Source organism: Channa argus, chromosome 5 (genome assembly GCF_033026475.1).
Source record: "Channa argus isolate prfri chromosome 5, Channa argus male v1.0, whole genome shotgun sequence".
In the NCBI taxonomy this organism is placed as follows: Eukaryota; Metazoa; Chordata; class Actinopteri; order Anabantiformes; family Channidae; genus Channa; species Channa argus.
The window spans coordinates 15,168,914-15,184,180 of NC_090201.1; the positions used below are offsets into that span (position 1 = coordinate 15,168,914).

Consider the following 15,267-nt stretch of genomic DNA (forward strand, 5'->3'; position numbering starts at 1 on the left):
TGGTGCAAATACTGCTCAGAAGAGTGACAGAATTTGAAGAGGTATACTTACTGTAGCTCAGTTGGTAAAGGCAGTCGTCCACGGACAGGTTCAATCCCTGGCCCCGGCTATATGTCGAAGTGTTTCTGGGCAAGACACTGAACCCCTAACAGCGCATTCCCCTGCCCAGCTGTGCAGTGCTGGTCCAGGCTCGGTAGAAATTGGGGAGGATTGCGCAATGAAGGGCATCCAGCGTAAAAACTGTGCCAAACAACATGCGGACCATGATCCGCTGTGGGGACCCTGAACTCACGGGATAAGCCGAAAGGATAAAAACAAACAAAAAACAAACAAACAAACAAACAAAAAAACTTGTGCACCATTGCAGGTACAGTCATTAAAATTTTGATTTTGAAGATTTGCATAATGCAGATAAAGACTTAATACATGATCACTTTTTTCTGCTGTGAAAAGGGTCATTAACAGCCCCTCTGAGGAACCAGCTGTATCAGACCAGAGAGATACCAATAGATGAAATATAAAGAGAGTAGTTTCTTGAATCTTACTCACTTCTGTTTTATGAAATGCCGAGGCAGAAGTTTTTAATCAGTGAGGGTGGTAGTGGTAGATGCAAACTAAATATATTACATGTACTCAGGTATTTATTAAACAATGTGTATTTGAGTTTGTGTGATTCACTTCTGATACTCGCTGTGGTTTCCTTGAAAATGTATTCTGCAAAGCGAAACTTTATTGTAGGTAACAGTCAAAGTAGTGAGTTAGACAAGTGTACACAAGTGTAGAAAGAAGGTTTAGGCTTTCTCCATATGGCTCAACACTTGCTGTTAGTTTTTCTCATGTGTAAGTTACACCTCCTGTCAGGTTCTTTCATTAATGATGTAGAACTTTTCTCTAAAATAGTTAAAAGTTTTTTATTTGCTAAAAAATGCTAATTTGTCTTGTTATCTCTGACAGGTTCCTTTCATGAGATCAAAGCACAAGGTTAGTAGTTTAACACAGATGAGGTATGTTGCTCTTTTACAGTATATTTTTCTGTTAATATCCTCTACAACAAACTATAATTCCTCACTATGACTCCTATGGATTAAACTAATAATCATTTAATCTGACATAATTTTACCTTTTAATTTAATTGGACCTTTTAATAAATATTTTCACTATTTTCACAAAATGTCTCCCTATATGGGCTAATTTTAGTTATTTAATCGAATATGTCCTTAACATTTCCAGTTCTTCTTCCACCTAACGGTGACGCCTGAATATTTCTTGGTCTGAAAAATAATAGGCATGATTACACTATTGTACTATATATTACACACTTGTGACATTACACAAAAATTTTATTATTTTATGTTCAATGTTGACAATGACACAAGTAACACGAATATAAATGAATATTTGCTCGCATCATACATACATAAATAATTGTCTCAAATCTTCTTTAATTGTAGCTGATGATGAAAGAAAACCGAGAGAGTATACTGACATTTAGTCTAGTCAGGGCTATTTCAAATTCTGTTTTCCTAGCACCAGTGGCCCGCAGCCTTCTGCATCACAAGCCAATGCTCAACCACTGATCCACCAAGCCCCTGGAGATAGGAATATCAATACTGGACCTATCAACCCCATACACCACTTCCCACTAACTATTCATACAGATAACTTTTGCCAGCACTTTAATCTCACTCTGTGAGAATGAAACATCATTGACAGAAACACTGGCCAAAATAACTCATGGAGCTCCAAGAGGATATTATGGATGCAACACAGGTCTAGATAAAATTATTGCTTGTTTAAAAAGTTGCAATGGATTATTTCTTTAAATTCAGCTCCTCATTTTTTTCATCTTCTGAAAAAAAAAAACCACAGCATGTTCAATGTCACAATACAGATGATGCTGGTATTTTAGAAAGAACAAATAAAACAAACAATAAAAAAGTCAATCACGATAATAAAAAGAGTTTGTTTTCTGAACTAGTAAGGTGTGTGTGTGTGTGTGTGTGTGTGTGTGTGTGTGTGTGTGTGTGTGTGTGTCTGTGTGTGTGTGTGTATGTGCGTGTGTGTGTGTGTGTTGGTGGGTGTGGGTGGGTGTATGTGTGTGTGATTCACTTTCGATGGCTGCTGTGGTTTCCTTCTCGGACATTTTTTGCAAAATACCCCTTTGCTGTAGGTAACAGTCGAAGTAGCCAGGCAGAGTAGTGCAGTCTTTAAAGAAAGTTAGAAAATTCCCATTATTCAGGTTCATCATGGATCAACATCTGTTGTTAGTCATTCTCATGTGTAAGTTAACCTCTTATCGGTTCTCTTATTGTTAAAGTACAGTGTCACACACCAAAATGTGCATTTTGTTTCTTTGCTGAATGTATGACATTACGTAAATACTTGTATATCTGGAATTTTAATCTTCAGCTACTGATGTTGATGATTATTGCTTCTCTTTCCTTTTTTATCATAATGATTTTCCAACAGATTCATTTTCTGAAATAAAAGCGCAAGGTCAGTCTCTGAGTTTAATATTCTTAAAAATAGAAATTAGCTAATCATTTATTTATTCTTGTACATTGTTTATCTTCCTTACAACAAATCATAAAATTAACTAATAAACATTTAATGTGAAATATTTCTACCTTTTAATTTTCAGCCTTTCTTCCACCTAAACTGACGGTGAATCCACTGGTGATCAGGGAAAGAGACTCAGTCACACTAAACTGTCAGACTCCATCATCTGTTTCTGTGGATCACTGTCAGTTCTTCACTTTGAGAGGACAAACACTCAGAGACTCCTCCTGTCTTCAGACACTTACAGGGACTGAACTGCTGGTGGCGGACCATCAGCGTTTACCTGCTAAAGTCGAAGTTACATGTTTTTACACTGTTAAGCTTGGAGAAGTAAATTCTCCATCTCCACACAGTGAAACATTGTCGATCTCAATAAACTGTGAGTAAATGTACTGCCATTGAGTTATTATTGTTGTTTCTAGATATATTTTTACAAAATGTACCTCTATATATGCTAATTTTAGTTATTTTATCAAATATGTCCTTAACATTTCCAGCTCTTCTTCAACCTAAACTGACATTGAATTCTATGATGATCACAGAGACAGACTCAGTCACACTAAACTGTCAGACTCCATCAACTGTTCCTGTGACTCAGTGCTATTTCTACTTTGTGAGAGGAAAACCTTCCCAAAGATTCTCTTGTTTGAAGACGCTGACAGGGTCTGAACTGCTGATGCTCTCACAGCAAAATGTACCTGCTGAAGTTGAAGTGACATGTTTCTACCTTTCAACATATCAATCTCCAGAGAGTCACATGTTGTCAATCACCATACAACGTAAGTAAATAATACTGCCATGGACTAATATTAAAAACAAACAAACAATCAATCAAACAAACAAGCAAACAAACAAACAAAATGTTAATGTGCATCATATGTGATCATTTTTAGTAGTGGCATATTGAATACATGCATTCTCTGGGAATATTCATCATCAGAATTTTTCTTATTATTTAATCCATCATATCTTTACTTTTTTAGCTCCTCGACCTAAACTGACCATGACAACATCGTTGATTACAGAGGATGAGTCTGTCACACTGAACTGTCAGACTCCATCATCCGTTTCTGTGCTTGACTGTTTTTTCTACTCTGTGAGGGAACAATCTTCCAGAAGGATCTCCTGTGTCAAGACGCTGACGGGAGCCGAGCTGCTGAAGATGACGCATCAAAATTCACCTGCTGAGGTTGAAATTAAATGTTATTACACTGTGAAGCTCAAAGGAGGACAATATCAATCTCCAGATAGTAAGATATCCTCCATCACCATAAGATGTAAGTAACGATTATTGTCTCAATTATTGTCATATGAGTCAGTGTCACTTGTGTCTGAAGACAATTTTTTGTAGCAATTTACAGCTTGATAATAACATGGTAATAGTGGGGCTAATATCTTACTAATAATAAGGTTATAGGGGTGTGATATTATTAAAAATAAGAAGCCAATGGGGGCTAATGTTTCTGTGACAATGATGTAACAGGTTTATTATATTAATAAAATGATATGAGAATAAAATTAATATAGTAACCAGGTAATAAAAGCCACACATTTATCTAGGAAATTAAAGCTAACAACTGTGGCTAAAGATGGTGTCACTCCTAGGGATCTGTCTTGTCTCACATCTTTACCTCTACAGTTATTATCATGGAAATAAACAGAAAAAGGGAGTTATGCATTTTACAATGGGGTACTGGACAGGAACTACTAGTTTTTTGTACCTGTTTTTAGCCTCAAATTGCTGGATTATTACTTTAATAATCACCACAATATTAATTTTATTATTATACGATTTTCACCGGGTCAAGCAGAAGACATTTTGTTTACTGTATGTGGTACACGTCTTTAACTACTCAACCACCTGAGTCTGCTATTCATCTCTGCTTTAAAGGCCTGAGGCTAACATACACTAACACAATCATCTTATCTCTGAAGCAAACTGAGTCAAGGTGTAGACAACAGGTTTTGAGAAGAAAGAAGAAGGTGTCTTCAAAACTGTCCATTGTGAGACTGACAGTGTTATAGAAATAAAATATAATAATAAATCAGTGGGGTATTATTTTATTGTTTTTATGGAGTTACTCATTAGCTGTAAGCAAACATGCAGGTATTTATGTAAAACATCGTGTGTTTACTTCTAACATTTCAGCTCGCCAACCTCAACTGATAATCAACACATCATTGATCACGGAGACAGACTCTGTCACACTGAAATGTCAGACTCCATCATCTGTCTCTGTATATCAGTGTCATTTCCACATTGTAAATGGAGGAAACTTTAGCGACGTCTGTCTTCAGACACTGACAGGGACTGAGCTGCTGAACATGGCACATCAGAGTCCACCTGCTGAGGTTAAAGTGACATGTGTTTACACTGTGAAGCTCAGAGAGTTAAATTTTCCATCTCCTTACAGTGAAGCACACACCCTCACCATACACCGTAAGTGAATTCTATTCCAATAGACTTATATGTATGGTGTGCCACCATGTAATGATTAAGGTGTGAATATATTTTTGCAATGAAAACTAAGTGGAAAGAAATTATTGATTTAAAATGATTTAAAATTACAATTAAATACAACCTAAGATAGAATATGATACAATTCTATTTGTTAAACTGGCTTCAGATGCCTGAATATTTCCTGGTCTGAATAATATATTAAATAATAGGTTTGGTTAGACATTTGTACTACATATTACACAAGCAAACTTTAATTGTAGGAGCTGTAAACTATTGTCTAACTTCTGTTCTTGGGAAAGTAGCTGTATATGCAGCACAAAGAACAATGTATATTTAGCCACACACACATAGTTGATTGACTTGTATCTTCTTTTATTATATCATATAGAAATACAACCTAGCACAACGGAGAGCATGCTGACATTTACCATGGCCAAAGGTAGGACCTTGTGTATTGTGTGTGCGGTTTTAAATAGGTTATTATTATTATTTCTATTTTATTTAGGTGAGACTGCTGGTATGCTAATACTGGTTCATTTTCACTGGAACTTGGTATCATGTGACAGAATTCTCTTCTTTTTCTAGTGGGTCATGTTGATATGTATTGATATGTGTTGATATGATATGTGTTTTTCTGCCTTCAACAGTAACAGACACAGCTACTCAGATGTCCAGTACAACATCAATATGCACTTTGACCTCTGCTGACAAATCCATGAATCCAACATCAAGTGACAGCAATACAGGTAAACGTATTTTTAATTAATCCAAAATGCTTATATGTGTTGCTGTGAATAACTATAATATTTGGGTATATTCATTTATTTATCAGGTGTGACTGTTCATGAGTTTAGCACAAAAGCTACGTTGCTTCTTAAGAACAGTGAGTAAAAGTTTGTATTAAATATATTATAAATATAAGCTGGATAATATATGTTTTAGCAGCTTTCCTTAACCACCCATTTATTTTCTAAGCACCTTATCCTCAGAGCTAACTACGGTGCTATGCTTCTCCTACCAATTTGTCACAGCCTTCCAACAGAAATTAAGGTTTTGGTGTGAGACATAATGTTCTTTTTAAAACATTCATTGTGCTGGTTTTATGTATGTCATGTCTATTTCTCAGCAGTTTTGCATAATTAAAATTCTTTACATATCCATTAGTAACTCAGTGATTTATCACACTTACATCACACACAACCTACTTTACACAGCACATTTATATCAGCAGGAAAACATATTTTACTTTAAGTTCTTATTTATATTTGGTTAGCCATACAGTGGATCGTGTATTAGAGATACTATAAGTACAGTGTTACAGTAAATGTCTTGTTTACACTGCAGGAAGTGAGATTGAACTTATTTGTGGCTTGTTTTGTTGTTCCTTAAAGAAACACACATATGGAAGTTGCTTGTAGTTGCGACTGGGATTGGAGTAACTGTGGGTGTTGTCATACTTGGACTGGGACTTCTCTGCACAAAAAGAAGAGGCGATAACAACAGTATTGATTTATTCCTACATTTGCTGATTTATTGTGATTGTGTCCAACAGATGTAGTTTTTATACAGTATGTGTGCATTCACTTAAAGCATATTATTGCCGTTTAGAATTTCATTAAAACCATGCCTGAGTACATCAGAGGGACAGCTCATGTTAGATGTTTTCGAGATAAAGTCAGAGAGGTCAGATGGAGGTGGTCTGGACATGTTCAGAGGAGACACTGTAAACATATTCTTAGAAGGATGCTGAGGTTGGAGCTGCCAGGCAGGAGGTCTAGAGGAAGACCAAAGAGGAGATTTATGGATGTAGTGAGAGAGGACATGAAGTTAGTTACTGTGAGAGAAGAGGAGGCAGAGGACAGGGTTAGATGGAGGCAGATGAGTGGTCACTCCAAAAAACCACTGCCATCAAAAGTTTGTTTAAATACTAAAAGCCACAAAAAAAAAACCTTAGATGACGTGTTACTAATCATTACAATTTGATTTTCTGAGTGGTTTGGCTATTAAATCTTATTTTTTTCATTTTCAGGAAAAATGTCCTACAAGAGGTTGGTAATAATTATCTTTTCCAACAAAGGATCATAGAAAAGGTGTTTTTGTTTAACACAGTCTGAGTCTTTCCTGTTCCATTCAGGAATTTACAGCCAGGCATATATTTAAATAGATATTGGTTTAAAGCACATTCTACATTCTTGGATTACAAGGACTGAAACTGTCTTTTCCTTTATTTCTTTATAGATCACAAACCAGTGCTGCTGGTAATGTATATACATTTATTCAGGAAGCATTTTAGCATTATTAGCCATACATATTTAGTTATGCATTTATATTTCCGTCATCCAGTGCACTCAGCTGTATTTTACTATTCTGTTGCAGATGATTACATATACATGAGAAATATTGACCATGAAGAATCGGTAAATAAAAACCTGTTGAGGAGACACAACATTCAAATAATATAAAATATGTGTAGTCATCCAAGAATTACTTCATCTTTCCTCATCTTTTCCCCTCTTAACAAACTAGTTACCTGAAGGTAATAATGATGGCTACAGCGTGATGCAATCAGTACCTGCTGCTCACTGTCATACTGGTGAGCTGCTTTTCTTGTAAGGTGTTTGTGTCGTTTAAAAAGGTTCACAATGGGTGAATCCTGCTGTATGACTAATTGTTATCTTATGTTAAAATGTATGTTAGAATTCCTTACCTCCTATTTATTAAGCAAAGCATTCATTCACATTGTTGCTTGCTCATTACACCAATAAATACTAATAACAACAATAAACTTGATTTTAGTGTGCAGTATGTTAAGTAGCACTTGAGTTACAGTATCTTGTCTGATTCTGTGTGGTTTTCTCTTACTTGCAGATTCTGAGAAACTGAAGGATCAAAAGCATCAAAATGAGGATGTGAGTGAGACATGGGGCAAAGTATTAAATATGTTTCCTATATTGGTTCATATCCACTTTAGATAAAATTAAATCTTACAGTTTTATTTTTTTCCTAGTCTGAAACCTACCATGTGTACGTTACCATCCCTGAAGAGCCAGCAGAATCAGTCCTGAAGAATACGATGTACAGCTTCCTGCAAGCACACTGAAACACAAACTTACTTATCTGTATCGAAAAAATAGGAAGTCTGTGAATAAGATTATATTGACCAGTGCAGTGCTATTGTAATATGTTAACATTAAAATTTTGTTCTTGCAAATGTTTTGTCTAACCTGATTTTTAAACACAACAACAAAGTACATAACTTTTGTACTTGCATACAAGGTATTTGCCCTTAGTTTTTCCATTTCATGTCACTACACATGAAATTCAGAGGAAAATCTGGTGCTCTTCACTCCACTGTATGTTTTATTTTTTATTTAGATTTTTGTTATTAAATATTGCTGTAAAGGTTGAAGGTTTCCAGTTGAAATCTCGTCCAGCTTTCTCTCTCCCCATGCTTGTGTGAGTTTCTTCCTACTATCCAAAAACATACAGTTAGGTGACTCTAAATTGCCCAAAGGTCTAAATGTATTTGTGAATGGTTTTCTGCCTGTGTATGTTTCTCTGTACAGGGCGTAGAGTACTCTGCCTTCTGTCTCCTAAGGACAGCAGGAATAGACTGATAACATACAGGGTTTCGTGATCAGATTCATTTCTGACGTCGATGTAAAAGGTCAGTGTCATAGTTTTAAATAGCCTTATGTATGTAGTGAGAGAGGACATGAAGTTAGTTACTGTGAGAGAAGAGGAGGCAGTGTCATAGTTTCAAATAGCCTATACTACTGTTTGTATTATAAGCTGACATTAAAGTAAAAATTTTAGTATATTCAGGTTGTACAGCATAATTGATCTTCTTTGTTTTTTTTCTTCAAATTTTCTTTCTATTTTATACTGCTACTGTCAAGGGCTTAGACTGGTATAACAAGCTACAGTTTCAGCACAGACAAGTAGCTCTCAACATAAGGATGGGTCTTCAGAGAAGCATTTTGTCAAAGTGTGTAAATACAGTATAATCTCTTCAAACACAAACATATATCATAAAGATACCAAGTACAGTCATTTTGAATTATATTCTAGTCAGAGATATGGTCTATAATTTATGACTAATGGAGAGGTGCTGTCAAATCAAATTGAATACAATGAATTTATACCCTATAAAATATGTGTTTCTGCCTTTTTGTTAATGATTATTATTTTTTTTCTTAATTTTGTCCTTTCGGCTTATACCATGAGTTCAGGGTCACTACAGCGGATCATGGTCCGCATGTTGATTTGGCACAGTTTTACGCAGATGCCCTTACTGACGCAACCCTCCCCAATTTCTACCGAGCTTGGACCGGCACTGCACAGCTGGGGATGGGAAAGGGCTGTTAGGGGTTCAGTGTCTTGCCCAGATAAACTTTGAGATATAGCCGGGACCGCTGATCGAACCACTGACCCAGTGGTCTGTGGATGATTGCCTTTACCAACTGAGCCACAGCCGGCCCTATCTTTTTGTTAATGATATCAGAAGCAAAACTGAGACTTCCTTATGGCTTCTCAAAGCAGAAACATGAATGTGGAACCAGGAACAAAAGAATAGCCGGTGAGAACTTTGTCATTTTTTTTTTTTTTATCAAGGGAAACATCTATGATATATGTACAGGAAGATATTGAAAAATAAAGCTCTAACCCAAGACAATACACATTAAAACTGATTCAGTTTAAGATTGTTTAATGTGTACTCAAAAGATAGAAGAGCAAAAACATCTACTAATTTTAGTTAACTACTTAATTTTACTTTGAATCAGCAATGCCAAACAAATTAGGCACATCAAGTTATTAATTCATCATTATAGTGATTGGAGTTGCAGCAGCAAAGCAGTTAGAGCTGTCAGCTGATGCTTTTTACATCATGTTTTCAATTGAATTGATTGATTTTATGAATGCAGTCTTATATTTTTATTCATACAAATGTTATATGTGACATACAGTGTGAGGTAAAACTTAAAAATGTATGTATAATAATCATTTTACTGTTTTTTTTCTCACCAGCAGATAAGGCATAAGGCAGTGAAAAGGTCATTTCAAAATGAAAATGTAAGTGAGGTATGAAGGACACTATCAGGTCTAGTCATCGTAGATTATAGAGTTGTTTTTTTTTCTCTTCCCAGTCTGACACATACCATTTATACTTTATCATTTCTGAAGAAGCAGAGCTTCTAGTGAAGAGCTAGTGTTACTACTATAAGGTAATTTTTAATAGACCAAATTGTCCGTATGTCCTCATAAAGTTAATGTGATACACACAAGAGAAAATTACATATGTAAATGAAGGAAAATATTTCTTTGTATTTATTCATCAGCTTTCTCAAACATGTGTTTGAACCTGTGGCACCTCTGACAATGTATCGCCGATATATATCAACATTCTTAAACACACTAGTAAATCTTCATCATGCATCTTTAAGTTGTTTTAAATGGCTTCTGCTTTAAAACAAGAAGAAACTGACAGATTAAAGCAAGTTCATAGTTTCTGTTGTGTCTTTTTTAGACATTATCCATATTATTTTCAACATTAAAAAGACCTTAGTTACAAAATAAACTCAAAATATAGGAAGAAGAAAACTATGATGACACGGCACATTTTCTCCATTTACTGCCAAAAACAGACCGTTCTGCATTCTGTTTTTACATACGACAAAAGTGCATTATACACTTCACAAACTGATACATTATTCTTCATATTTTCTCTCACAACAAAGAAACAAAAATATTTCATATCTTACTGTCATCCTTTAAACAAAGGACTTGCTTTCTATACAGTACGTATAGCAATTTATTTTTTACTACAGACATAATTCTTTCTATCACTTAATTTCAGAACATATTCAGGACATTTAGTTAAACTTTCAGTGATGTTGGCTGCAATTCTCTGATCAAAGTCTACAAGCACTCACTTTATTCTTGTTAAGTTGCACCACATCATTTATATTTTCTGCATTAATGGATGTGCGTCTCAGTGCTACAGAGTGCTGAGTTTTGCAGAGGTATGAGCAAATTAATTTCTGATTGGCCATGTGTTTCTATGTGTTTATAAGCATCATCTGGTGTCCAGTTCTGCTGTTAATGGTCACCTGCTGATGGCTGTTGCTATCAGAGGGAGCAGAGTGGCTGATAGAAGACCAGAGAGGCGTGTTGCTGAACCACACTCCATCGCATTTTCCTGCAGAAGACACAATTGTTAGTAAGACATAAGGAGCAGTACACGGGTATGGTATTATTCATTAGCAGTGTACTCAGTTTCATTTGCGAAAGACATTAATAGTGCTTATGCAGTTTTTGTCATCGGCTTAGACACTTGTGTCCACCCTGAAGTCACATTTTCAAAACAGTTTCCACACAGGGTCAAACAGAAGCTCACAAAATACCACATTTTGTTTTCAAAATGCTCTTACACTCACGAAACATTAAAAACATGCAACAAAAGCAAATTTTCCCATAGAACAACACAGCGTTCAATAGTTGTGAGTCACTACACAGTTGAAAACAACATCCAAAATATATCCATAAATATCCCAATATCCCATGTTGATTTTATTAGACCTGCACTTTTTAAATTGACCTCTTGAATTAGTTTCTGTACAATGCAGGACCTACAGTGAGACTGGACCAATTTAGACACACAGTATGGTTAATGCGAGTGGCTAACTTGGACTTCAGTGTCTTGCCAAAAGGCACTTGGATCAGTTTTCTGTCACTGATCCTGTGTGTCCTAGTCAAAATGTCCTCACAACAATGGTAAAATACGTTCACAAAATCACATAAAGACATTGACACACACATGCAGAGACATCTTCTCATACCTCAGGGTGGAAAGGATGACAAGATTCAGGCTTCTTTCTGTCCTTCTGAAACTTCAGTCTGTCACATTTTAGCGACTCGTTGTGTTCAAAGGTGTCAAGGGTAAAAAATACATTGACAGAAAATGGTTCTAAGTTCAGAGGTTCAGCATCCTACATTTAGCCTCATGTGAAACAGAACGTGAGTTGTGCAACTCAGAAATGAACCCTAATACAATTTTTCTGACAGTCATTAACTCAAAAGTATTTTTGTGATTTCACTAGCCTCGTGCATAAATAAACTGTGTCGCTGTTTTATCTAAAAGGATATACATGATCTCAATGGGATCCATGGTTACTGGTGGGGCACTGTTGCAGTCACACTTATTGTCCACAACAACCATGAAGAGGTTGCTGCTGGGAATCTGCTGAATGACAAAAGATCTGCAGACCAATGACAGACAGAGATGAGCATTAAAATGTTATAGATAAACGCACTACACATTTTCCGAGTAAATAGGATGGAGACTGTCAGCTAATGGGGTTATTATTGAATAATTCATTGAGTAATTAATTTAAGGTAGCTATGAGAAGTACCTGATGCAGCCCCCACATTCAATGTTGCCTGTTGTTTCCTTGATGGTGCGTTCAGAGACAAAAGCTGGGTATTCTGTATCACATGGAACCATCATGGTTTTACCCCGGGGCCTCTGAGCTAAATGCGTGACAAAGGAAGTTTAACTGAACCACAGAAGCTTGACAAAACTAGAGATTAACAAAGAGTTTTCAGCTCCCACGCTCACAGTCTCTCTTAAAATGAGGCCGCACATTCAAAAGTATGCATAACGATTATGAACAGAAGTTACCTTTGACTGAAAATTCAACATTCCACCAACTGTAGAGGTTAAACTCTAACAGAAAACTGAAGAGAAAAACATAATCATACTTTACATTAATTTCTGTTATATAGTTTCTGTTAATGTACTGTGTTAATGTCCTTTATAAATGATTCTTACATGACAAGTTCAGTCAGAAGCCACTTGACCAGAGAGAAAGGCTAAAGGAAAAAAGAAAGAAAGTATTTAATGTTCCTGTGTGTTCGTAACTGTTTAAATATCATTTTGTCATTACGATAACATTACTGCCACATTTTGGCTCAAATGCTTACATGTGTTAAGGTGCGTGCACTGTCGCTGCTCCCAGCATACTCTCTGCAGAGGGCCTGGTAGTCATACAGCGTAATCCTAAAACACAAGAGGCAGCAGTGACAGAAGAAAAAACAACATGCCTTTAGAGTCAGGTTGACTAGATCAGTGGTTTTAGAAAGCTTTATATTGCCGCTCAGAACCTTTTGAAGGACCCCATTTGAAGAAGTTTGTTCATCACAGCACCCTCCACCTCTCCAAAGAAGAGTCCTGTCTGAGAGAGAAGACACACATTTTAGGACATACTGCAGACTGCGGTGTACAAAATAATGGAAACATTACAGCATTGCACCTTCAAGTGTTTAAGTTATTCATTAAGCAATAACTGATCTGTTTTTACTACATGAATTAAGAACCACTCTTTTTAGTTCAGCTTGTGGTTTCTATCAACTCCTGAGGACACATATGTTCACCACACAGTGACTACAGCTGTCTGCCTGGTGCACACTGACTGTTTAACAGAGCAGCTAAAAACAGCTGCCTGCTCTAGCCAAAAATGATGCTATCAGACCAGTGAGACAAAACCAGAAGTATATAACCGTGCACCAGACAACATTGACCTGTAAAATGCGGTAAACCACTCTGAAGCTTAGTGAAACTCCAGGTTCTGCAGCATCTTGTACTTATTTGAAGTTGGTCATGCATTAATACTTTTTGTAAGCCAGGATGTAATGATTTTTTTTTCTCATGATCTCTTTGTCTTCAAACACAAAAATAGACTGTGTCACTGTGGTTCCATTTTTCAACTTTTGTTTATAAAACTACAAACATTAATGAAACAAGTACTCAGATATTTTACTTAACAGCACCATGACCAAAGTTTAGAAATACTCAAGTAAAAGTCCTGTATTCAAAGTATTAATAAAGTAAAAGTACAATAGTGTAAGCTCAGAATTGTAAACGTAATCACTATGCAGAATGGCTCACTTCACATAAGTGAATATGATATTATTGAATTATAAATGCTAATGCATTAATATGCTCATCACTGGTGATGACTGATATTTTTAGCCCCTGTTTTTAAGGCTGTTTTGAAGATCATATGTTTCCTTACTTTACCTGCTTCTGGATATCAGTGAAATCATATGATCATACTGCAATTTGTATTATAATGGTGACTCTTAAAAGTAACTAGTAGCAATAATTATCAAATACATGTAGGGGGTGTTAAAGGTATTAAAATGTAGAGAAATCAAAACATAAAGTAACAAAAAGGGAAATACTTAAGTGAAGTAGAAATGGTTTAAAATTGTACATAAGTACTTCAGTAAGTACATAAGTAACACAGTACCTGAGTTTGCTCCTCTGTGACAAGAATGAAGCCATTGTTGTCAATGAGGTAACAGTTAATGTCCTGTAAGAAGGGTCAATAAATAGATTGTGTAAACAAAACCACCAACAAAACAACCTGACAAACTAGATCAGAATCCAAAATTAAGTGAGTGTTCTCACCTCACTTTCACAGCTAATACTACATTTTCCATCCAGAGCCGTACACTAAGCAAAAAACATAAGCAGTTTAGTTTCACACCGCATCAGGATTGATCATCATCTGTATTTTTAGAACACGCCACAGTAGTCACCTGTCTGCAAGCAGTCCAGAACTTCCTCTGAAAAAACTCCAGTTTCATCTGGATGCCTACAGCTTAACCCAAGTGCAAGCAAAACTGAACATTAATCTAATGCTGTTGATGATAACTCGTGCTACACTTTTCTAAACTGAGTTACAAAAGACTTTATTTCAAACTGTGAACATGATGAAACAATTTGTCACAAATAAAAAGTAGATAACAACTTTACTATTTGAGGCTTTGATAATTAAAAGGGTTTTCAATTAATTGAGGTTTTAGAAAGTTGGTTCAGAGGTTGTTACCTGCAACAATTGGGGACTTTCTGTCATCAAGGAGCTGAATTGCAGTGCTGGCCAAAACCACACTCTTATTTTCTAAAGCTAGAGAAGGAGAGCAGATAACAAAAAAACAAACAAACAAAAAAAAAAAACAAATCAGTTGTTGTCATTACACTTTCTGTTCACTAGATGCTGCCCTTGACTCAGCAGCATCAGTCAGCTTGGCTAATAAGAAACGCAGTACCAATTCATTACTTTACTGTAATGGAGTCCAGTCAGAGCCTTTTCTACAGCCAGATGGCTTCGATAATTCTGAAATGGGTGTTGTGATAGGACATTATAGTTTATGATGGCAAAGCCTGAGTGGATGCAGACATC

General features: G+C 35.9%; 2 protein-coding genes across 3 annotated transcripts in view; one reads left to right on the forward strand and one right to left on the reverse strand.

The window, feature by feature from the left end:
• The first annotated feature begins 1,428 nt into the window (after window positions 1-1,428).
• Window positions 1,429-8,210, forward strand: LOC137128281 (uncharacterized). 2 transcript variants are annotated; one of them, XM_067506148.1, is made up of 16 exons: window positions 1,429-2,280; window positions 2,470-2,496; window positions 2,642-2,938; window positions 3,057-3,338; window positions 3,543-3,836; window positions 4,709-4,999; window positions 5,409-5,459; window positions 5,668-5,766; window positions 5,853-5,903; window positions 6,412-6,522; window positions 7,050-7,068; window positions 7,259-7,278; window positions 7,397-7,437; window positions 7,547-7,613; window positions 7,889-7,929; window positions 8,028-8,210. In XM_067506148.1, exons 1-16 carry the CDS (start codon window positions 2,247-2,249, stop codon window positions 8,118-8,120), a joined length of 1,818 nt encoding a protein of 605 aa, XP_067362249.1. In that variant the 5' UTR covers window positions 1,429-2,246; the 3' UTR covers window positions 8,121-8,210. The 2 variants fall into 2 exon arrangements, with proteins under 2 accessions (XP_067362249.1, XP_067362250.1); XM_067506149.1 differs by lacking the exons at window positions 1,429-2,280; window positions 2,470-2,496 and having other exon boundaries at window positions 2,825-2,938; window positions 3,102-3,338; window positions 8,028-8,209.
• A 1,422-nt stretch (window positions 8,211-9,632) lies between these two features.
• Window positions 9,633-15,267, reverse strand: part of LOC137128185 (voltage-dependent calcium channel subunit alpha-2/delta-3-like) — a 29,452-nt gene continuing 23,817 nt past the window's right edge. The window contains exons 28-39 of the mRNA XM_067505986.1: window positions 14,914-14,991; window positions 14,624-14,685; window positions 14,493-14,537; window positions 14,332-14,394; window positions 13,184-13,254; window positions 13,004-13,079; window positions 12,852-12,892; window positions 12,702-12,757; window positions 12,433-12,550; window positions 12,166-12,279; window positions 11,860-11,941; window positions 9,633-11,219 (exon numbers count right to left, since the gene is read on the reverse strand). Coding sequence (XP_067362087.1) covers window positions 11,127-11,219; window positions 11,860-11,941; window positions 12,166-12,279; window positions 12,433-12,550; window positions 12,702-12,757; window positions 12,852-12,892; window positions 13,004-13,079; window positions 13,184-13,254; window positions 14,332-14,394; window positions 14,493-14,537; window positions 14,624-14,685; window positions 14,914-14,991 — 899 coding nt within the window. The 3' untranslated portion in view covers window positions 9,633-11,126. The remainder of the gene's footprint in view (window positions 11,220-11,859; window positions 11,942-12,165; window positions 12,280-12,432; window positions 12,551-12,701; window positions 12,758-12,851; window positions 12,893-13,003; window positions 13,080-13,183; window positions 13,255-14,331; window positions 14,395-14,492; window positions 14,538-14,623; window positions 14,686-14,913; window positions 14,992-15,267) is intronic.